The sequence below is a fragment of the Lissotriton vulgaris genome, chromosome 11 (genome assembly GCF_964263255.1).
Source record: "Lissotriton vulgaris chromosome 11, aLisVul1.2, whole genome shotgun sequence".
NCBI classification, from domain to species: domain Eukaryota; kingdom Metazoa; phylum Chordata; class Amphibia; order Caudata; family Salamandridae; genus Lissotriton; species Lissotriton vulgaris.
In genome coordinates, this window is record NC_141699.1 from 600,800,369 (window position 1) to 600,822,760 (window position 22,392).

The 22,392-nt window shown below is 45.9% G+C and overlaps 1 protein-coding gene across 1 annotated transcript in view; it reads left to right on the plus strand.

Moving 5' to 3' along the window:
• Positions 1–1,361: 1,361 nt before the first annotated feature.
• The window catches only part of LOC147683214 (growth arrest-specific protein 6-like), a 250,454-nt gene continuing 229,423 nt past the window's right edge, over positions 1,362–22,392 (plus strand). The window contains exon 1 of the mRNA XM_086943699.1: positions 1,362–1,612. Within this exon, the coding sequence (XP_086799825.1) occupies positions 1,475–1,612 (138 nt within the window). The 5' untranslated portion in view covers positions 1,362–1,474. The remainder of the gene's footprint in view (positions 1,613–22,392) is intronic.

Genomic DNA, 22,392 nt, shown 5'->3' on the forward strand with positions numbered 1-22,392 from the left:
AATACCATGGTTAAAGCACATTCGGCACCTCTCTAAGGCCATAGGCAGGGGGGATTTGTGGTCTTCCCCTGAGGAGACCTGTGACTTGGTATCTAGGAAAAGTTTGAGTATGGCACTGAGAGAGCATGGTTTGGCCCTCCTATTATCAAGTTCTTCTCTGGGCAGGTTGACCAACACTTTCCTAGAGACTAAGGCCCACCCTAACTTTGAGAGACTTTTGGATGACATCCAGCCCCCTCTGGCCAGGAAACTCTATATCCAGTTTAGGCATGGCTCACTCCCCCTTAGGGACGTTACAGATAAGTGGTCAAAAGCCACACCCTCAGTGAGTACTTGCCCGGGATGCCGGGGAAGCAGAGAGACAGATCTGCATGTTCTGCTCTTCTGCCCCTCGTATTCAAGGGCAAGAGCAAAATGGATAATTCGTTTCTGTAAGTCCAGGGGTATTAGAGACTATAGGGAGACCTATAGAATTCTCAAAACTGACACCGCATTTATGACAGTATATGTAACATCTACATTTCTGCTGTCTATGTGGTTTATTAGGTGTGCAATACTAAAAAAGGCATCTCCATTAACTATCCCCTATGGGCTACCTTGACGTAAAAAATGGGGAGGCCCTCTTCTATCATAGAAAACCGGGCAGCCTGGTAGGATCTATTGCAGTATTTGCGAGATAATTATCCATGTAATCCTCTTTTTAAATCCTTTTATCTTGAAATTATGTACATTGATCCTATGAGGTATTTTAACGCTCTTACTATGTATAATTATGCAGAAATAGCACTGATGTATGTAAATATGCCTTTTTATGGTTTTTAACCGAAATAAAAGCTTTTGACTGACTGACTGACATATATATATATATATATATATATATATATATATATATATATATATATATATATATATATTTCTTCTTTGATTGCAAAGAATGCCTCTTCAGTCTAGATTTTCACCCTAAATTGCTTTTATTGAAAGTGTATGTCTGACCTTGGGTGCTCCATATCTTATTGTAAAACAATCTCTGCTTATGCATCCCTCTTCACTGAGAAGACCCTCTGAAGCTGCCCTTTTGGGTGAATATGTGTCCTATAAATACCCGGTGCCTCCATGCCCCTCCATGCCCTGTCCTCTGAACTACAGAATCGCCATCAGGAAATTACATTTCACAACTTACACATGGACGAGTCCAACTCTGCCTTTTGGACTGCCCTCTGCGTGGTTACCTAGATGTGTTTACGGAAGGGATTCCTCTGAACATTGTTTAAAATTGCATAATCTTCAAATTTACTCTGACATTGGCATTTCTTGGAAGGCATTCGGGCTATAAAGTTCAACAGACCAGCTCTGAAACTGCGCCAAGAACAAGGCCAGCCTACTCTGATAACACTGAGTGCGCTAAGCAAATGCTTCAGGGGCCTTTTGACTATTCAGGGAAAGAATTCCATCGTTCTTCCAGAGGCCGCAGGGAATGCAGGAAAAAGGAATCGGCAAGAGCTATCGGGGAAAGATGGCGGCCAAAAGGGTGGCCCTGGTGGTATTTATTTTGCTACTGCAGGGACACCTATCAGAAGAAAGCGTGGTGAAACCAAACTTGGATCTTGACAAGGTAACTGGGCATCAATCCAATTTCGTCACTGCCAACTTTTAATCTCATTTTGCTAAAAATTGGTACTAAAAAGGTTCTTGCTCACTAAATCTTTGCCATGCTATTATCTAGCATAAATATGGACTCGAAGGCGGTTTCTTAGTTTGAGTGGGGGAAAGGTACATCTCATATGTGCATAGTCGCTATAGGAATTTAGGGATGCACGAATTGTGACAGAACCTTGACAATTTACGCTTGAAAGCATCAATAGGGGAGCGGCAGATGTAACTATAGGTAGGGCGTCAACAATGCTTAGGCATAGTTGTCCTTTCCCCGATGCTTGTCCTGCTCTGGCTGCTGCAGATCCAGGGAAAAGAGCAATGCATGCTGGGAACAAGTAGAAACCACCCCTCTGTTGCAGGCGCTTGTACACTAAGTGCTTAACTTGTGCTTGTTGTTTGACCTAGAGCAAGGAAGAAAGGAAAGAAAAGGGAGAAAAAAAGAGAAAGACAAGAGGGAGAAGGCAGGGAAAAAATAGAACCTGCAAGAGTGAGAAAAAGACAGGAAGCAAAGAGTGATGGAAGAAAGAGGCAGAAGGGGACATATAGACTAGGCGGCCTTGGGTAAAGAAATAAGAAGTGTAGGGTGGTAGACGGAAGAGCCATGAGGTGGAATCAAGAGTAGCGAGGCTTGGCATGTTGAACCCCTGACATTCAGCATCACAGTCAGCGGGCTCCTAAGAAAAACTTTGAGCCCCTGTACTTATATTTCGTACACATTTAGCACTCTCTGTACGCCCATATATACGCAAGACAACATCTACCCTTAAGTTAGTAGTAGAATTAAAGCATATCCTCCTCTTGCATGTTCCATGTAGAAAATACACTCTGTAACTCAAGTGACTGGAGGTGCATGGGGCCTGCTGGCATTTCATCCCACCGAGATGGATCGATGGAGTCCAAAAATGCTTAAGCAGGTGTTGTAAACCTGCCACTTCAGTTTGTTGGAAGGTGTAGGAAAGGGCAGTGTGGCGTTTAAACTCCTCACCTAAAACACATGGATGTTAGTGTGCATGCATCCCATTCACATGCTCAGTGGAAGTGGTAAGACATGGACAGACATGCCGCTTCAGCATAAATAACATCTGTGTAACCCTCCTCAGAGCCCCGTACACACAGCCCAATTTGTAAAGGGTGGTCTACCTGCGCGTAAAGTATCCTCACACATTTCTCAAGAGCTGTAGGTGGCTTTCAGTGTCACCATCAACCAGCCTGCCCCATGGTACTGCCCAGTGCTGTTGCCGTTGAAGTGCCTCGAGGCGCTCAGGCATTCTAGCTTCGCATTCGTGATTCAGGTGAGATAGTCCTGATTTTGAAAGCCAAGGTGGGTTTAATTTAGCTTTGTCCCACTTAAGACTTTCTCTCTTTCAATCCAAGTTAATCGGAAAATGAAATCCCCACGTTTTGTTTTCTATACTTCCTCTTATCTTTTAACCCATGCTTAGGAAATATGGGTGCTGTAGGATTTCAGGTATCCCATGAAATGTGTGTATTCCTTGCTCCTGGTCTTTCTCCTTTATGACCACTTTTCTCTTTAAAAAAGCACATTTGTATCTGTTCAGAGTACCCTGCTCACTGTCTTCCTTATAAATTCACAATTCACAAAGATGTACGTGGTCTATGAGTATAATAGCCAACCTCGCTATATGGACTGTTGGTGTCTCTGTTCCTATCGTTGCACTTCTACGTTAAGGACAGAAACCCTCCCCTACGTTAGGGAGACATGCTTCGTCATAGGGTTACTCTTCAGACCTACTGCAAAAGCTCGTAAAGTGGGCGACCACGAACCCCATAGGGAAAGGAGCACTTGAAAGGGTGGGACTGAGTGGGTCCCTATATGAGCTACAGGTGTGGGTGGGTGGCATAGAGTGCAGATGTGAAGCGGCTATCAGTAAACTACCTCTTGGTGGGTAGGAGTAACTTTATTCTGTGTCCCCATTGGATAGGAGTAAAACTAACAGGGGAGGAAAACCTGCAACCCAATCGTTGATCAGGGGTCAACATGTTTCTGCCTCAATGCTACCCTTTAGGAAGGTGCGAGGCATTCTTTAGGGCCATATGTTGGGGGTCATTCTGACAATAACTAAAAAAAAGGTGTGTAATGTGACACATGAAACAACGAAAGAATAGAATACATCTAACCACAGGACAACCAGTGTTCCTGTAACTGGATGGGTATCCACCAGTGTCTCTTCCACCCAAAGGGTGGATTTAAGCCTGAACTGAAAGCAGTCAGGCAGGGACAAGCGGGTCTACGACTCAGGGTCTGCTGTTAAAGAGGGATCCTATCCAGTCGAGGCGCTAGTTTCGGCATTCAGACCAGTGCTTTAAAAAGGCAGGAACTGATTACTTGCACTTATGTAATATGAAGGGGGGGGGGGAACAAATGTTTCTTAGCAGCGATGCAGCACTTTTAATGAGCAGTTCTCACCGGGGATGCAGTTATTTTAATGGTAGAGTATCTGCACTTCTCAGCAGGCATGAAATACTTCTAATGGGGAAGTGTTGGCACTTCTCAGCGGGGATGCAATACTTATAATTGAAGAATAGTTACAAAAGCATCTGTGAATCTGCCTCATGGTGTAGAGGCATTCATTTTCTGATTATTACCCAGGACGTTATCCATAACACCATGATGGAATATATTTGTTCACAATAATGAAGGCTGAATTGACGGTTTTAGGATTTGACTTCGCCTCCTAGAGATCAGGCACAGGGGGGTTAGAGCTGAACTCACTAACATTTTTTAAAGCATTGATGCAGGATTTCTATATTAAGACTCAACAAGCGACGTGAAGAAAAACACTATTACGAAGTATAAACACATTCATGCATAGGTAAATTCAAATTATGCTGTTCAGATAAGCACTCACAAAAAAAAACTGATATATGTTTGGGCGTTTTAAAATAGTGTATCTATCTTGTTCAGACCCAGTCTGTGCAAAGCAGAAATTTTCTTCAGAGGATACTGAGAATTTTAAAGAACCCAGAAGATTTGACATCTCTTTTATGTGAGGGTTTCTTAGCTTGTATGTATCTATGTGTGTATGTATGTGTTATCCTCGGGGCCCCTGGTATTATGTGATTCTTAGGTCACAGCGTTTTTCACATAAACATGGATTTTCCTCCTTTGCCATATAGCTCATCATCTGCTGAATAATCTGCAGATTTTAACTAAAACATTTTGTTTCTAGCCAAAACGTATTAAAAGGTACTAAAAGTATGGCAACATATGTCTCTACCTAGTGGAAGGCCCTTTGCAAAAGGTTGACTAGTCACCTTTCTACTGCTTATTGCTGTATTTTTGTAATTGTGTCTTAAACCGGTGCTAATTAGGTGAAACATTTGCCCAGACAGTGTTACCATGTATAAAAATGCAAAATAATAAAGTAATACTATGGCAAAATGTGCTGCATTACCTGTTCTTGCTGCATAATGTAGTCAAACCTGCTGCATAATTTGGCCCTCCCCTGCAGCATAATTCTAGAGGCCCTGTTTATTTGTATAGTTCGAACATGGCTAAAAGGCAGTGGAGCTTGTGAAATAGCTTGATAAATAATGCTTTCTCAGCAGCAATGTATTTTTTAACCTAGAGCTCTCAGGTTTCTCAGGCCCATGGGTGATTAACCCATCCAGGTCATTTCATTTAATTTGCATTCAGATGCTGGCAGTCCTTCATTATTTAAGTTATGTAGAGACTTTAAATATCTAAATGCAAAAAACCTGGACTGGATTACATCTCATGAACGGGATCTGGAATATTTAAAACGGGGCAATTTTTGTGTTAAAGGCCGGGTCAGACCCAGTTACTGATGCCTTTCATCCTTTAATGATCAGAACACGAGTAACAGTAAACAAATAAAAACCTATTGTCCATAGAGTTACAAGATGGTTAACGCGTATTACAAAGCACTCAATAAAAACTTGCCCTTTTAGGTCGAAGCCTCCCACATAACACAGCTGTCCGGTTCCAAAAAGACATTTTGTGGGTATTCTGAAGGCTTCCCATGGAATGCATTCTTTCCAGGGCTTACCATTGGCTTCGCGATTTAGAACTCACATTTTCAGACTTCCTATTTTCTTGCTTTATTTGTTTCGACTGTCCTGCAGGTCTCGTGGTGCAAACTTGGGGCCTGATTACGATGGTGATGGGACCGCCACTGTCAGGCCGTGAGTGGTGGTGCCACCGCCATCGGCCCCTGTAGGTCTGCCTGCCACACATTAGGATGCAGCAGGTGGATGCATCTGGGGATGAGACTGTCCACCACACATCCGAAGGGCTCAAGGAGCACGCCGGACTGTGAGAGGGGCAGTGGTCCCTAGAATAGGGACGGTGCTTGCTCATGCACTACCTTGGGGTATTTCAATGGCCCTTTCGACCTGCCCTTTTATAGCGGCCCGGCTGCCATGAAAAGGCAGGCAGAAAGTAACTTTGGGGGCCGCTAGCGGGCCCCACTTGCCCTCAGGCCGCCATCAACAATGGTGTCCCCCTAAACATCCCTGCACCTTGTACCAGGCACCGCATGGTGCCTGTCACAGGGTGCAGGAATGTTTACAAACATGCCTCAATACTACAAGGCATGTTTCCGACTGCCTCCATGGAGGTCGGATTGTAATTTGCATGGCAGGACCGTCGACTCCCTGTCGGCTGGTCCCTTTCCCGACATGATGGCGGTCAGATGCTCCTCTGACCACCATCATAATCAGCCCACTTGTTTGTTTGCCATTGCTTCTTGTATTCTTCCACGAGTACTCGCTTTCTGTAAACAGGCCTTTAGATTTTGTTCTTGTCATGTCATATTTGCCATAGGTTCAAAGACAGAGGTCAAATGTCACACTCTGCCTTCCAAGAGTTTTAGGCTTATTTTTCTCTCTCCTACTTCAAAGTGATTTATGCATCTGATAGAAACATCTGGAGCAGATTCCTTATTTCCAATTCCTTCCCAGGTGCCAGATTGGATCTCAAAATGTTTTCAGCAGTACCTCTGCGTGTCGGTAGAGGGCGTCAAACTATCCCATAGTGATGTTGTCTCCCGAATGTGACGTCAACAGAGTCCATATAGCCCTCCATGACGCGCGGACATCAGTGCATCTTCTCAACTTTCTTTGGTTTTTCCTTTTAAGGACCATGGATGTGGAAGTCTTACAGACGGTGTGGTGTATCTCCCTCCCACTTCGAAGACGGCTCCACCCTCTATGCAGTCTAACTAGTACTTGACTTGGGTGACACCAGTGGCTTGGAATCTTCTCCAGCCTCCAATCTCTTCTAGTTTGGCTACAGAGGCACGTTCCGCTCTGGCGGACATGTACAATCAAGTTCAATCATATAGGATTTACAACTTCCTTCTGTGGAATTGTCAACAGACCCTTTACTTGGCATTCTATATCCTGACCAGTCTGACATTCAGCCTATACTTCCTTATAGTGACTGTCTTTTAGATATCCTTCTGAGTGCTTGGGCTAAACCGGAAACAATCCCCCTGTGAATCGCTCTATTTCTCACAGGCATCACCCGGCCCCAGGGGAATCCCTCCTGCTCCTTAGACAACCCTCTACTAGGAGCTTTGTGGTTTGGACTGCTATGGCGACCCACAATCTTGATTCTCTCTCTCCTGTCCCTCCGGAGAGAGAAGCAAGGAAATTTGGCACCTAGGGTAGGAGTATTTTCTCTTCTTCTAGCACTGCACTGCCACGCCTTGTGGTACACAGTGAAACGCCTCTTGCCTTCCCTTCCTGAGGAAGCCCCGAATGCTCCTGTTCCCTCGGTACATGATGAGCAGCAAGCGGCCACTCTTAGCATCCGCTATGATATGGATACCACCGATTCTGTTGGTCCAGCTATGGCCTCTTCCATAGCTCTTCACCAGCGTGCATGTTTGCGAACTTCCAGGTTTCCGGTGACTGTGTAGACTACTTTCATTCATATTCCTTTTGATTGTGCCTCCATTTTTGGCACACATGCCGACTCAGCCTTATGCCAGTTCAGAGAGAGTCATGGTGGTGCGGAGTCTTAACTATTCATTATAGTAAGGTTGTCAGGGACAGTTTGTTTCCCTTTGTTTTGACTCTTGTCCGCCTTCATAGGGCGGAGTACTGTCTCCCTTTCAGGGTTACAACCAGTGTGGTGTTCCTGCTTTCTGCAGGTACTTTTCTTATCAATTATGCTGTTAATGACCGATTTCTTTTCCAGCCCTCAGGAACACATCTTGCTTTGCGGTTTCCTGGGAGTCTGTTCTTACGGCTTCTTTCTGCCGCTTGATTTTTCCTACCCGAATGCTTACTCTGTGACAGGTTTTCTGTCACGTTGTGCGAATGCACAGTAGCCTTGTTCTCCATTTTCGGGTAGCTTATTTTGTATGCCTTAGAGGTATTTTCTAAGCTATCTATACACTTAGTATCCTATATAGGGACTCCATGCTTTCTTTTCTCTGCCCCTCCCTTTGAACGACACTGGTACAACAGACAGGCACGCTCTTGGCGTGGTTACCTTTCGTTCCGATCTTCGACCCACTGCAGTGTGGACTTGGTCTTTGTTCTGTTTTACTCTGTGAGACATATGGATTTTCTCCTTCTTATATGGAACCCAGCCCCATATAAGGCTGGGTTAGCGGCTGGGTTCCACGACTCCCCCTCCCTGATGCCTTTATGGTATCGGCCTCTTGTTGGCGTATTATATCATTTGCGTCTGGACACGGTTTTCTTGTGTGCGCCACCCATTTTTCTCCATTATTGGGCCCCTGATGCTGCTTATCTTCTGCAGTCTGGTGTTCTTGTCTGTGTTTTTACCCTTTCAGTACTCTACCCACCTCCTTGGTGTATGGCCACTGCTGTTGCCTCCTGCAGGTATTTTTTTATACATCTCTGTCATCTTACCCATGGGGTAGCTGTTGTGTCTACTGTTCTTTCAGTTCTTTTCACCTGGCCCACCAGTCCCCTTAATTGTTTGGATCCTTGTCTGGTATCCTTATTATACAGGAGGCTGGGTTTCCCTTTGTATCCTATCTTCTCTCAAGTGTCCATGAAGTGTTGGTCAGGTTTCTTACCTGTTTGCCCCTCCTTCCATAAGTTGGGCAATGTGTGATTGTCATAATCAACTATCTGTTGCTCTTAGTTTCCACTGTCACTTTGTTTCCCCTCGTCGTCGTCTCCTTTACCTTCTCCTTCTCCTCCACCTCATCCTCCTCCTCCTCCTCCTTCTTCTCCTTCTTCTTCTTCTTCTTCTTCTTCTTCTTCTTCTCCTTTTCCTTCTTCTCATCCGTTTCCTCCTTCTTCTTCTCCTTCCCACATGCTTCCCAAACAATACTTTGCTTCCCACGTCACCGACTGCCGGCATACTTCCTCAGTCGGTGGCGCTGGTTCCTGGATGGTTGCCCTTTTTTTACTGTAGTGAGTGATGCCTTCCACTACCTGCTCTATGTGGCATTGTGTTGCGGTTTCCCAGCTTTGTCTTTCTGTCTCCACCTCAGTTACTGTTGTAACCTCTTCTTTTACGACAATAGGATTGGTTACCTCTAATCTTGGAGTGTCGTTAGTTCCTCCACTTCTCGTCCCCCCGCTCACTGGTGGAGAACATGAGCTACCTTCTAAAGAGTGGATATACATTTGCTGTATCCTGTATGACTTGTGGGAATTTCTTTGTTTTTTATATGCATGTATATACCTATCTCTTGAAAGGATCTCTTGTAGAGGTCTTTAACTTCAGGTGTATATATATGTGTGTGTTTCGCACATATGGTTATCTGACCTTCTATACTGTGTATTTCGCTGCATTTTACCTATACCTTTCTTGATGACCTGGTTCAAACTTCTTGGTTGTGCTTGTCTGTTTCCTTCCTTCTCTTAAATGAGTGTCTCCATTACATTATTTCAGAGGATGTCTTATATATCTGTCAAGGTTCTCAGTATAATTTATTTATTTTATTTATTTATTTATTTTATATAAGAACGGTTTCTTTTTACCGTTCTTGTCTTTCAGCTATGCTCTTCAGCATTCATTATTCTCTCTTTTTTACTTTCTCCAACATTCTATGATTAGAGCTCCCTTTTTTCGAAATCTGTTTCTCAGGATAGTTTCCTTAACGATCGGTGAGTGGACTTTATTCGTTGTATGTGTTCGCTGTGGCTGAGCACTCTGTATATGCTCCTTCCATTGGTTGTAAGCCTGGACTCTATGGACTATTCTCCTTAGACTCTTTGCATTCCCCGATCATAGGTTGCATCACTTTTTGGGCCGTCTCTTTACTGGTTCTTTACTGTGTTTCTCACAGCCATGTGGTTTTCTACTTCCTGCGGACTTCCCAAAGTCCTTCTTGGCGATCGGCCCTTGTGTGCGCATCTTGCTTCACCTGTCATTTTTCAGATCTTCTGGTCCCTTTCTTTCTTTTGGACCGGAGTCTCCTATTTAGGGGATCTTTGGTAAGTTCAGTTTGCATCTCCTATTCCAAGGATGATATTGCCAAGGTATCTGATTCCAAGATAAGGAATCTGCAGCTAGATATCTCAATCAGATGGACAAGTTACTTACCTTCGGTAATGCCTTATCTGGTAGACACAGGATCTAGCAGCAGATTTCTTATCAGCCCACCCATGTTCCCCACTCTGCAAACTGAGGGTCCTGTGGTCTCCTAGATCCCATATTTGATTTCTACTGCAAGTTTTCAATCTATTCTTGTTGATGCAAGATGTTTCCCTTTTGGAACACTGTTTCCTAAAACTGTTTCTCTAAGAGGCTCTACTTTGTTGGCGTGGAAATGGTCACAAAAGAAACTGATGTCAGCATGTCGTGGGAGGGCCTATATGGACTCTGTTAGTGTCTCATTCGGGAGACGACAATGCTGCAGAGTCACTAGAAGCCTCTACTGACGCTCAGAGGTACTGCTGCAAAAGAATTCCAGATCCAGTATGGCACCTGGGGAGAATTCTAAGATAAGGACTCTGCGGCTAGATCCTAACTCTACCAGATAAGGCATTACCAAAGGTAAGTAACTTGCCTGACAATCTTGTTGGTTGCTGGGAAAGAAAAGTTTTTTTTTCTAGCATACAATATGTAATTGTCTGTATATTAACTGTGCAAATATTTCAAAATGTATCAAAATTGCAAAGTACAAATGACGCACATTTTTTGTAATTCGGAAGTGTGGTGGGTTTCAATAATTGGATATGATTAAAACAAATCAGTATACTAGGTGATGCGCTCTCCTCACTTTATCATTTGTGCGCTGTATAGTTTTATCAGTAAAACTCCATGTGCAAATCTAATTGTCATTTCAGGTGAAAATGTGTTGTCTGCAATGATAGTGTGTTAGCACACCATGCACAATCCACACTATGCCACTCTATTCTACTCCACTCCATTCTACACAACTCCACTCTACAACACTCTACTCCACTCTATGCCATTTCACTCAAAGCCACTCTACGACACAACACTGCACTCCACTCTACGACACTCCACTCTGTGACACTTTACTCCAAACTACGCTATGCCACTCCAATCTACTTCCCTCCACCCCACTGCATTCCACTCTATGCCACTGCACTACAACACTTTACTGTACTTCATTCTACGCCCCTCAACATTACACCTCTCAACATTACGCCCCTCAGCACTAGGCCCCTCCAGTCTGACACTATACTTTACTCCACTATATTCCACCCTACACCACTCCACTGTACCCCACTCTATGCCGACACTCTAATGAACAACCCTCTACTCCATTCTGCTACACTCTAACCCATTCTATTACACTCTACTCTACTACACTCCACTCCACGACGCTGTACTTCACTCTACGCCACGCCACTCTACGCCACGCCACGCCACTCTATGCCACGCCACTCTATGCCACCACGCCACTCTACGCCACCCTAAGCCACGCCACTCTATGCCACTCCCCTTAACGCCACTCAACTCACTGCCACTCCACTCGACTCCACTTACTGCCACGCCACTCCACCTTACGCCACTCCACCCTATGAAACTCCACTCTACTCCACTCCATGACACAACACTCTGCCACATGACACTGTATTACTCGACACAACACTCCACCATACTCCACTCTATGCCACTTCACAGTAGGCCATGCTACATCACTTCACTTAACAACATTCCATTCTGACACTCCATGGCACTTTAATCCACTATACATCACTCTGACACTTTACTTCAGTCTATGTTACGCCACTCCACTCCACTATATGGAACTCCACTCTACTCCACTATACCAAACTCCATTCTACGCCACTCCACTTTCAATTCCTTTACTCCACGACACTCTAGACCACTCTACGCACTCTATGCCACTCCACTCTGCACCAATCTACTCCACTCTGACACTTTACACTGACACTTTACTCCATTCTATGTCACTTAATTCTACTACTCCTCTCCACTATACTGAGCTCCACTCAACGTCACTCCACTCTACAAGACTTTACTCCACTCTATGCCACTCTATGCCACTGAACTCTACGCTGCTTGACAATGCGCCTTTCCACTCTGACACTCTACCTTACTCCATTCTACTTCACCCTAGCCACTCCAATCTGACACTCTACTCTACCCTACAACACGCTATGCCACTCTACTACACAATACACTACTCCACTCTATACGCCGCTCCATTCTACAGCACTCTAAGAGGATAGGTAGCAGGAAACAGCATGCTAAAAAGGCACACTTTTTAATTCAGTGTGTAAATATAGCAATGTGTTCAGGTGACTGCATAATTTTACACATCTTACATGTAAGGGGCAGTGTCTATGGCCTTTAGTCCTTCAGTATGACATCCCTGAAGTGCCACTAGACTGCAGGGCTCTCTATAGAACTTTGATTTGCTGTTTATCAGTTAAGTTCAATATCGGAGCTGGAGACCAAAGCCCTCATATGGAGGTTGTTGCTGAATCCAATAGTAATACCCATTAGCTGTAAAAACATTACTGGAGACATTACTACAGTGAAAGATGGGCTATAGCATGAACTCTAGAACTGAACACATCTCATGCTGAGCCATCTTGCTCTCCCCATGCCACCCTTCCTGCATCTTCCAAGTGTCTCCCCAGACAGCATCTTACAGTACCCTGCCTGAGTCATCTCTGGCACTAGTGTTTGTGATGGTCCCATTCCTTTGTCTGTTTTACCCCTATGGCCATGCCACTATACCACTGTCCTCCACTCAGGTGACTCGCTTCGACTCTCCTGGGACCCTGTTAAGTTATGTCTGATGTGTCTCATCTGCTGTTCAGTGCCCTCCTACCTGCAGCTGTCTATCTTTCTGCTCTCTAACGCCTTCCTACCTGGGACACTCCTCTCCCATTTGTGCAGCTTTGGCCATACGTCCGCATTAATCCCTGTACCAGCCTCCCTGCTTGTGTAATTCCTGTCCAGTGTTGCGCCCATGCCTCCACTGTCCTCTTGTGCCTTGCTTGAACCTTTCATTTCCTTGCACTCTACTTTATCCCTTGGTGGCTGTCTAGCCATGCCCTACCTCTGCCAATGCTCAACCGGTTTCCTTCACATGCCCACTTGTGCCTGAGGGTCTTTCACCCATGCCTCCTTTCCACTGCTCCCTGTGCCACTTTCCCTGAGCATTCTGTTCCTTCCTGCCCTACTGTGCCCTCCTGCCCGCCTTCTGCCTACATGCCCCTCTCCCTCCTGTGGAAACAGTCTGATTAGAGGACCGCTAGTGAATATTGAGAGTGGGGGGGCCTAAGCATCTTCCTCATACTGAACCTAACGAGAATGTGAAGTGAGCATTTCCTACCCTTTTAGGAGAGTCTGGGGGGTTGGAGATATTGGGAATGTTCTTCCCAAGGAACATTTTGAAAAAAATAAGGTTCATATGTGCATTTTACAACTCAATTTTCACTTACATTGGAGTCAAATGCAGAGATTTGGAAGGAATAGTAATGATTTTGAGAGATACATGTGCCTTTGTATTTCTCACTTTTTGAATATACCCCATGCGCAGCATTCCACAGAAACCTTTCTCCATAGTTCTCCCACGTCATAATGCCACGCGTCCACACGCAACTCCACATGATGTCATTGGAGCCATAAGACGCCCTCATCGGTGTCCCTTTTTTCTGCACCATCATCGCTTACCGTTTTTTTCAAGACTTTCCATTTTCTAGGAGATTTCTTTGATTCTGTTGCAACTTTGTAGCTATTGAAGATCTTTCCAATGAGGAAGTCGAACTTTAAAATGTGTAGGCAATGCGGCAGTCAGGTGTACATCACTGACCCCCATGAAAACTGTCTATGGTTTTTGACATCGGACCATTACTTCGAAGCCTGTTCGTTGTGTCTCCAGATGAACCTGAAAGCCTTGAAAGAAAGGGAGGTAAAGTTGTTCATAAAGAAAGCTAAGAAGCAAATAAGAGGTCGTCGGAGGTCTTGACCTTGTTCAGAGTCAGAATCACCATCACCCCACACTTTAAGGTCTTGTAAAAGGAAACATATGAAGAAGCAGTGCCATGGGTCTCAGCGTCGTTCTTCGAAAGGTGGTTCGCTGAGGTCAGCGTCCAAGGATCCAGAACTTTGGTGTACAGAGAAGAGTTGTCGCCGACTCCATCTCCGAGGATGTCTCCAGCATGTCCCCGGCTCCGAGGTGTACGGCTCCAAGGCAGATGACGCCACCTCCAAGGCCGAAGACTTCGACAGGGTAGCCAGTACTGTGACTGGATTTGGTAGTCCCTCCTACGATGCCAGTGCCCTCATACCAGGATCCATTATATCTGACATTCCCGACTCCGGGGTTGGATCCTTCCAACTTTCTTAATGCTATATCCACCATTTTTGCAAGGACTGCAACTCTATCTGGTGTGCCTGCAGGCCTCATGGGTCCGCTATCATGTTCGTTTGGAGGATTTTCGGCTCAATACCAGAAGGCACCTTTTATGCCGGTTATGCCCTTGACCATGGTGGTACTGAGACATTCAATGCGTTACCATATCAGGAAGGGCGTGATTCTTTTGTGTCACACCAGCCATCGCTGGATCCGAGCCAGCTCCGGTTATTTGAGAGTGGACTTAACCAATTCTTCGGATTGACCTTCGGCATCAGTACTGAAGTCACTGGTGCCACCGATGCCAAGTATCAGATCCCATGGGAAAGCTCAAAGATTGCTGGTGAAAGAGAGCTATCAAGAAGAGCATGGAGGTGTAGAAGAAGGAGAGATTATGAAGTTGGATCCAGACTATGAGGGATTAGATGAAGCTACCTCCTCCGATTGGGTGTTACTATCTCCTAAAGGTTTGGTGCCTCCAAAGGTAACTTTTTAACATGCAGTAATAAGAAAGGTTGCAGATATATTAGACATGCCTCTCCCTTTTGCCGAATTGAAGTCTAACATTCTTACAGAGGTGCTTCATTCCACTGCCTCTTCTTCAAAGCGATTATTACACTTCAGTGAGGCTTTGATGGAGCCCATACTTGAGATCTGGCAAAAGCCGAAGTCTTCTGCTTCAGTTTCAAGATCAGTAGCCCGAAGATGTAAGCCAGCTCCAGGGGAGCCTGCATTTTTATCCTCACACCCCAGGTCTGAGAGCTTGGTGGCTCAGGCTTCTTACTCCTCTAAATTGTCATCTGTATCATTTCCTACTACTCCTGCTGATAGGGAGTCTAAGAGGATGGAGCAGACGGTGAAGAAAATCTTTTCTTCTGGGTATGACCCTTAAGTCTACAAACGCTCTTTGTTTGTTGGGGCATTTTGTGCATGCCTTGATAGACTCAGCAAGGGAGGTCGTCCCAATTTCTCTGAGCTGTTGACTGATGCCCAGGCGGTAGCCCAACAGGTTATTCAATCAGGGCTAGACACTGCAGATTCTGTGGCAAGAACCATGGGTTCTTATGTTGCAACAAGAAGACATACCTGGTTGAGGGGATCAGGCTTCACTCCAAATGTTTGTGCTACTCTTTTGGATTTGCCCTTCGATGGGTCATGTTTGTTTCGGGCCAAGGCTGATTCTATGCTGCAAAATTTTAAAGGTAGTAAGGCGACTCAAGAACCATAGGGCTTCAGTCCCAGCTGAAGGATTATAGGCAATTTCACAGGTTTCAGAGTTTTTCAAGGAACCTAATCTTTAGAGGAAGAAATTTGCCACAGCACAGCTCAAATCACCTGTATCAGAGCTACATGGGAAGGGGCAGAGGTCGTTAGAATGGTTCTGCCCATAACCTAGCGTTTTCTTCACCAGCCATTGTTGCAGGAAAGCAGCTCCAGCATCACTATCTTAGAGCAGGCTTGCCAGTGGGAGGACGGGTGACCTATTTCCTGCCTGGAGGTCTCAGTGGAGGTCTGTCACTACAGACCTCTGGGTCTTAGACATCAGAGAAAATGGGTATTCCCTACCCTTCCAGCAGTATCCCCCTCTTTTTTCTCCCCCAGACAAGGGATTTGTTCGGAAGAGCATCTTCTGCTCCTCCAACAGGAGGTGCACATACAGCTTAAGAATGGTGCAATAGTGTTGGTTCTAGAACAGGAACGGGGTCAGAAATGCTATTTCTGGTTCTTCCTGATTCCCAAAATGGTGGTTGTTTGTGGCTGATCCTTGACCCCAGGATTTTGAACTTGTCCCACAAAATGTCAACCCTAGCACAGGTTCTTCTTGTGCTGGACTGGATGATTTTGATCGATTTACAGAATGCGTATTTTCTCATCCCCATTCTGAAATCGCTTTGGAAGTATCTCTGGTTTACGGTGGGTTCTCAGCATTACCAGTTTGTGGTCCTTCTCTTCGGCCTTACTTCCACACCTCGGGCCTTCATAAAAGTGATAGTAGTGGTGGCAGCACATCTCAGAAGGTCAGGGATTCCAGTGTTCCAGTATCTAGACAATTGGCTGCTCAAAGCTAAGTCACCAGGGTTGTTGTTGCACCATTTGCAGGTTACAATGCAAATGTTGTTCAGCTTGGGATTTTCAATAAATGTGCCCAAATCTCACCTGGAGCCCTCTCTGTGCAACCTGTTCATGGGTGCAGTACTGGACACTACAGTGAGTTGTGCCTTCCTGCCTCCTCAGAAGATTCAGGACATTCAGGCTATGATTACACTGTTTCAAAATAAAGCTTTTGTTCCAATCCTGAAGGCCTGGCCCCTGCACAGTCTGTCAACTCTCTGCATTCTCTTGGCCAACCATGCTCTTCAGTGGTGCCTCTGCAGGCAGTGGCTTCAACACAACAGGAGTTAGTCAGAATCTCCAGAGACACTGCAGTGGATCTGCACTAGTGGGGTGTGTCCGGAAAACTGTCTCAAGGGAAGCCGTTTCACCCCCCTCCATTGGCCACAGTGATAATAGATGCCTCCACTCTAGACTGGGGTGCTAATCTGGGGGATCTAGTGGTCAAAGATCTTGGTCTCCAGAGGAAAGATTGTTGCTCAACAATCTTCTGGGGAATTGCAGGCAATATGGTTGGCTGTTAAGACCTCCCTCCCTTCTCTGCGTGGTCAGTCAATTCAGGTCTTAATAGGCAACACTACCAAGATGTGGTATATCAACAAACCGAGAGGAGTAATGTTGTATCTTCTCTGCAGAGAAGCTCTGCAGCTTTGATCCTGAGCTCAGGACCAGTAGGTTTGTGTCCTTGCAATTCACTTGGCCGAAGTTCTGAATGTACGTGCAGACAGTCTGCAGTATTCAGATGATTAAGAATGGCATCACCATCCGGAAGTGGTACATTACATTTTCAGGAACAGGGGGTTTCCTCAGACCTGTTTGATACTCACGAGAACACGCACTGCCCGTCGTTCTGCAGCCTTCAGTATCCAATTCAGGAGCATTGTGGGAAGCCTTTCAGTTAGATTGGGGCTTCCAGCTTCTTTACGCATTCACCCTGTACCTAGATTCCTTGATTTCTCAGAATGATTTACCAAAAGTGGGACCAAGTCAAATTAATAGCCCCGGATTGGCCGCAAATGGTGTGGTACACAGGTCTTTTTTACCTCTTATTGTTCCCCCACTCTGTCTCCTTCTCAGGGCAGAAATCCTCTCGCACTCGCAGGGGCAAAGTTTTACACCTCCACCTTCAGAGCCTGCATCTTCATGCCTAGAGATTGAACAGGACCACCTGAGTTCTTTCTCTCTCTCACCTGATGTGGTGGATGTTATTTTATTGACCTGAAGCCACTCCACCAAGACAGTTTATGCTGGCAGGTGGGCAAAATCCATTAAATGGTGCAAAGAGAAGTCAATTGATCCTTTGAAAGCCCATTCATCAGATGTTTTAAGTTTTGTGCAATCCCTGGCACAGCAAGTTTGTGCTGTTGCAACTGTTAAAGGTTATCTATCTGCTTTATCTGCATTTCTTTATTTGCCGGATCAGCCTTCACTTTTTAAGTCCTCTATAGTTATGAGTTATGAGATTTATTGAAGGTTTCACTAATATGTTTCCTCCCACTCCATTTATAATGCCTCGGTGGGGTCTTAATCTTGTACTTCCGGTTCCTATGGGTTCTCCTTTTGAGCCTTTGCATAGTTGTCTGTTTTGGTTTCTTACCTTCAAAACTATATTTTAGTTGCTATTTTGTCTGCTAGAAGGGTGAGTGCATTGCAGGCCCTTAGCTCCAAGCCTCCTTTCACATCCTTCCATGCAGTTCAGATGGTGCTTAAGACCAGAGCTGCTTTCTTGCCTAAGGTGGTCACTCAGTTCCACTTGGGACAATCCATTACCTTGCCTACTTTTTATCCTCACCCATATCCTTCTAAGGAGGTGGAGAGACTTCATCAATTGGACCCCAAGTTGGAGCAACATCAAGTTGCCGATCTCGAGCGTGGAAAATAAACCTCCCGGCGAGCTTCTCAATGCGGGGTGGTCAGGTTTCTCATTGCGAGTGGTCGCCTATGCTCCCGATGAGAAACTACCAGTCCGCGTTGAGAAAGCTGCCACTCGAGTAAAAATCTACTCGAGCGGCAGTAAAAGACATCTCGCACTGTGCAAGATGCCTTTTTCAATGATTGCACAGTGCGGACAAGCATCCGACACTGTGCAATCATCATGAACAGCGTACTACGCAGTTCGCGCAGTGCTACGTGTAGCTTGCGTAGTACGAAGTTCACTTTGCGTAGCTTCGCGTAGCGCTGCTTCACGAATACGCCCAGGGTTAATTCCTAAATGGGAGAAAATGAGCCAAATATAACTTCATTGCAATTCCTGCACATTTTTGTATCAATTCTGCAAGACATGAAACATGGTTACTCTCTTGAACTCTACTCACCAAATGGTATTTTGGTTTCCAAAGGTTATGTGCGTATTTGGAATGAGGAATCTTTACATTGTGGTGGAATACCCCTCTTGTGGCTTGTATGGTGCTACAGGAAAGGCAAGTAGAGGATAACGCACTGAAACAAGCATGTTTATAACGTGTAGAATCCCATATGAACAGGTGTATAAAGCGGCATTACCTCCTCATGCCAGACCTAATGAAGTCGGGTATTGCCTAGACCATCAGTCTGGATTTTCTAACCTAGTTTTTGTTTACACAGAGCCTATGGCCTGTCCCCACTTCCAGCCCTCAAAAAAGGACTGTACAGCTCCTTCCTCCTGACCCACACCAATGCTCCCCCGCGTATTGGAGTCGATGTAATGAAGATTACTGGTAAGTAACAGGGGGGATGTTACCTCCTCATGTGTCTTCCTTGTTCCAATCGTAAGTGAAGATGTACACAGAATGGAGACTGGCCAAAAGTAATGGAGCCACAGAAGGTTAGGCAAGTCTTTCTCAAGGTTGAGGCAATACTCATTTCATTAGGACTTAGTTGAGTAAAGTTTAGCCTCAGACTAACGAAGATCATCAAAAATGTATTTGTGGGGACCACTGGCACTCATATTTGGGGACCTGCACTTATTTTTGCCTAATCAGACTTTCACCCAGAGCAAGAGAGAAACATATAGAAGGGGGAATAAAAAGTGGAGTGAAAGGAAGAAAATCAGTGACAAAGCGAGAAAGCTGGGATGAAAAAGAACCAGCATGAGTGAGATTAATGGCCAGAGAGCGTCTGATGGTGGATGTAAGAGGCATGAGGTGGAATCAACACTAAGAAGCATTGATATGCGGCACCTCCAATATTATACTGGCTTCTGAGGAATACTTTGGGTCCCGGGACTTATTGGTTTACAAATTAAACACTGGAAATGCAGAAGAGACACCAATTAAAGGGGGTGTATACCACAATTTGGAGGACAGGCATATTTCTCTGCAAAATATTGAGTGCAGAATATCAAGTACATCGTTAAGGTAAGTGTATAAAAGTAAGTATTAGTATGGATAGGAATACCTAAAGAATGTTTCAAATCTTGTCGACAGACACACACCACTGCAAATGGAGACAGCACCTTAGGCATCAGGCACAGGAAGGATAGATGCAGTCATGTACTGAGTTAGACATACTCCAGAGCAGGCACAGACTGAACTTGCCTATCACATGCAGAGGTCGGCACTCAAGGTCATACCTTCAACAATATACAAACAAATGTAGGAATAGGTTTTCTTAAAAATCACATAAGATACAGAGGTAAGACCAGATACTCGTGCACAAAAACAGATAAGCACAGGAGGCGTGCCAAATGCCAGCAAGCAAAATAGCACACAGACAGGTGCAAGCATGAGGAGAACACAGGAGTATACCCCAACTAACTCCAGTCACAACAGTATGCAGGTACAAACAGGAGGGACACTTAAAGCAGACGCAAGCATAGATAATAGGATAACCTTCATTGACTGGCACAGTCAGAAGCATGCACAAGCGGAAATAACCACAGTATCAGACGGCGACAGGCACTGCAAAAGCAGCCATATATAGAAATGTACATAGTTGCATGGAGGCTCATGGCTATATGCAGAAACTAATTTGCTCTTGTCTTGAATGAGCGTGCGCATTGATCTCGTGTGTCCTCGCGCGTGCTTAAAGAGATCTTCCATTTGGTGTGGTCCACATTTTTCAGAGCATCCCCCCCGCATAGAGTGGTATGTTCTTTGCAAATGACCTACTGCATTTTTTCCAAACCACACCATGCATGTTTGTGAACATTGCCCTTCGGTGAACTGTGGTAGGCTTGGACAAATAAACCTCATATTCGACACTCACTCACATTAAGCCAGCTATATAATCACGACCTTCATCTTTTGGGTTCTTTCAATCAATCAGAACATTTGTAAAGCACACTACTCACCCGAGTGGGTCTCAAGGCGCTGGAGGGGGGGTGATGCTGCTACTGCTTGAATAGCCAGGTCTTGAGTAGTCTTCTGAAGGTTAGCAGGTCCTGGGTCTGCTGTAGGAGGGTGGGGAGGGTGTTCCAGGTCTTGGTGTCGAGGTGGGAGAACGATCTGCCGCCGAAGATTGCTCTTTGGATGCGGGGGATGGTGGCGAGGAAGAGGTTGGCGGAGCGGGGGATGGTGGTTGGGGGTGTATAAGGTGAGACATCTGTTGAGATATGCTGGTCCGGTCTCGTGGAGTGCCTTGTGTGCGTGGTTGAGGAGCTTGAAAGTGATCCTCTTGTTGACGGAGAGCTTGTGCAGGTCTTTCAGGTGGGGTGTGATGTGGCTGCGGCGAAGGATGTCGAGGACCAGGCATGCAGAGGCATTCTAGTTGCGTTGTAGTTGTTTCAGGTGTTTGGCCTGCGTAGAGGGCGTTTCCATAGTCCAACCTGCTACTGACCAGGGCCTGGGTGACCGTTCTTCTTGTTTCAGTGGGGATCCACCTATAGATCTTGTGGAGCATGCAGAGGGTGTTGAAGCAGGAGGACGAGACGGCGATGACCTGCTTAGTCGTGGAGAGAGTAGAGTCGAGGATGAACCCTAGGTTGCGTGCATGGCCGGTGGGTGTTGGTGCTGTTCCTAGTGCGGTCGGCCACCAGGAGTCGTCCCAGGACGAGGGGGTGGAACTGAGGATGAGGACTTCTGTCTTTTCCGAGTTTAGCTTCAGGCGGCTGTTCTTCATCCACTCGGCGACGGATTTCATTTCTTCGTGGAGGTTGGTTTTGGCGGCGAGGGGGTCCTTAGCGCTGGGAGGCCTCCGGGTAGCCATGCACTCTATAAATGCCCTTTCATTTCATTTCACTTGGTGAGGGATAGGATCAGCTGGGTGTCGTCAGCGTAGGGGATGATGTTGAGGTCATGCAGTCAGGTGACGTGGACGAGCGGTGCCATGTAGATGTTGAACAATGTCGGGCTGAGGGATGAGCCCTGAGGTACGCCGCAGATGATCTTGGTGGCTTCGAAGTGGAGAGGGGGGAGGCGGATGCTCTGGGTTCTGCCGGAGAGGAAGGATGTGGTCCAGTCCAAAACCTTGTCTCAGATCCCTGCGTCGTGGAGGCGTGTGCATAGGGTGCGTTGGCGGACAGGTCCAGGAGGATGAGGGCCGCTGTTTCGCCTTTGTCCAGCAGGGCCCTGATGTCGTCGGTGGCAGCGATGAGGGCAGTTTTGGTGCTGTGGTTGCTGCTGAACCTGGGCTGGGACGGGTCCAGGATGCTGTTCTCCTCAAGGTAGAGGGTCAGTTGTCTGTTGACGATCTTCTCGACGACCTTCGCCGGGAAGGGGAGCTGGGAGATAGGCCGGAAGTTCTTGAGGTCCTTAGGGTCAGCCTTGGGTTTTTTGAGTAGGGCGTTGATCTCGGTGTGCTTCTAGCTCTCCCGGAAGGTTGCTGTCTTGAAGGAGATGTTGATGGCTTTCCGGTGATGGGGTGCGATGGTAGTGCTGGCTTTGTTGAAGATGTGGTGTGGGCATGGGTCTGACGGAGATCCGTA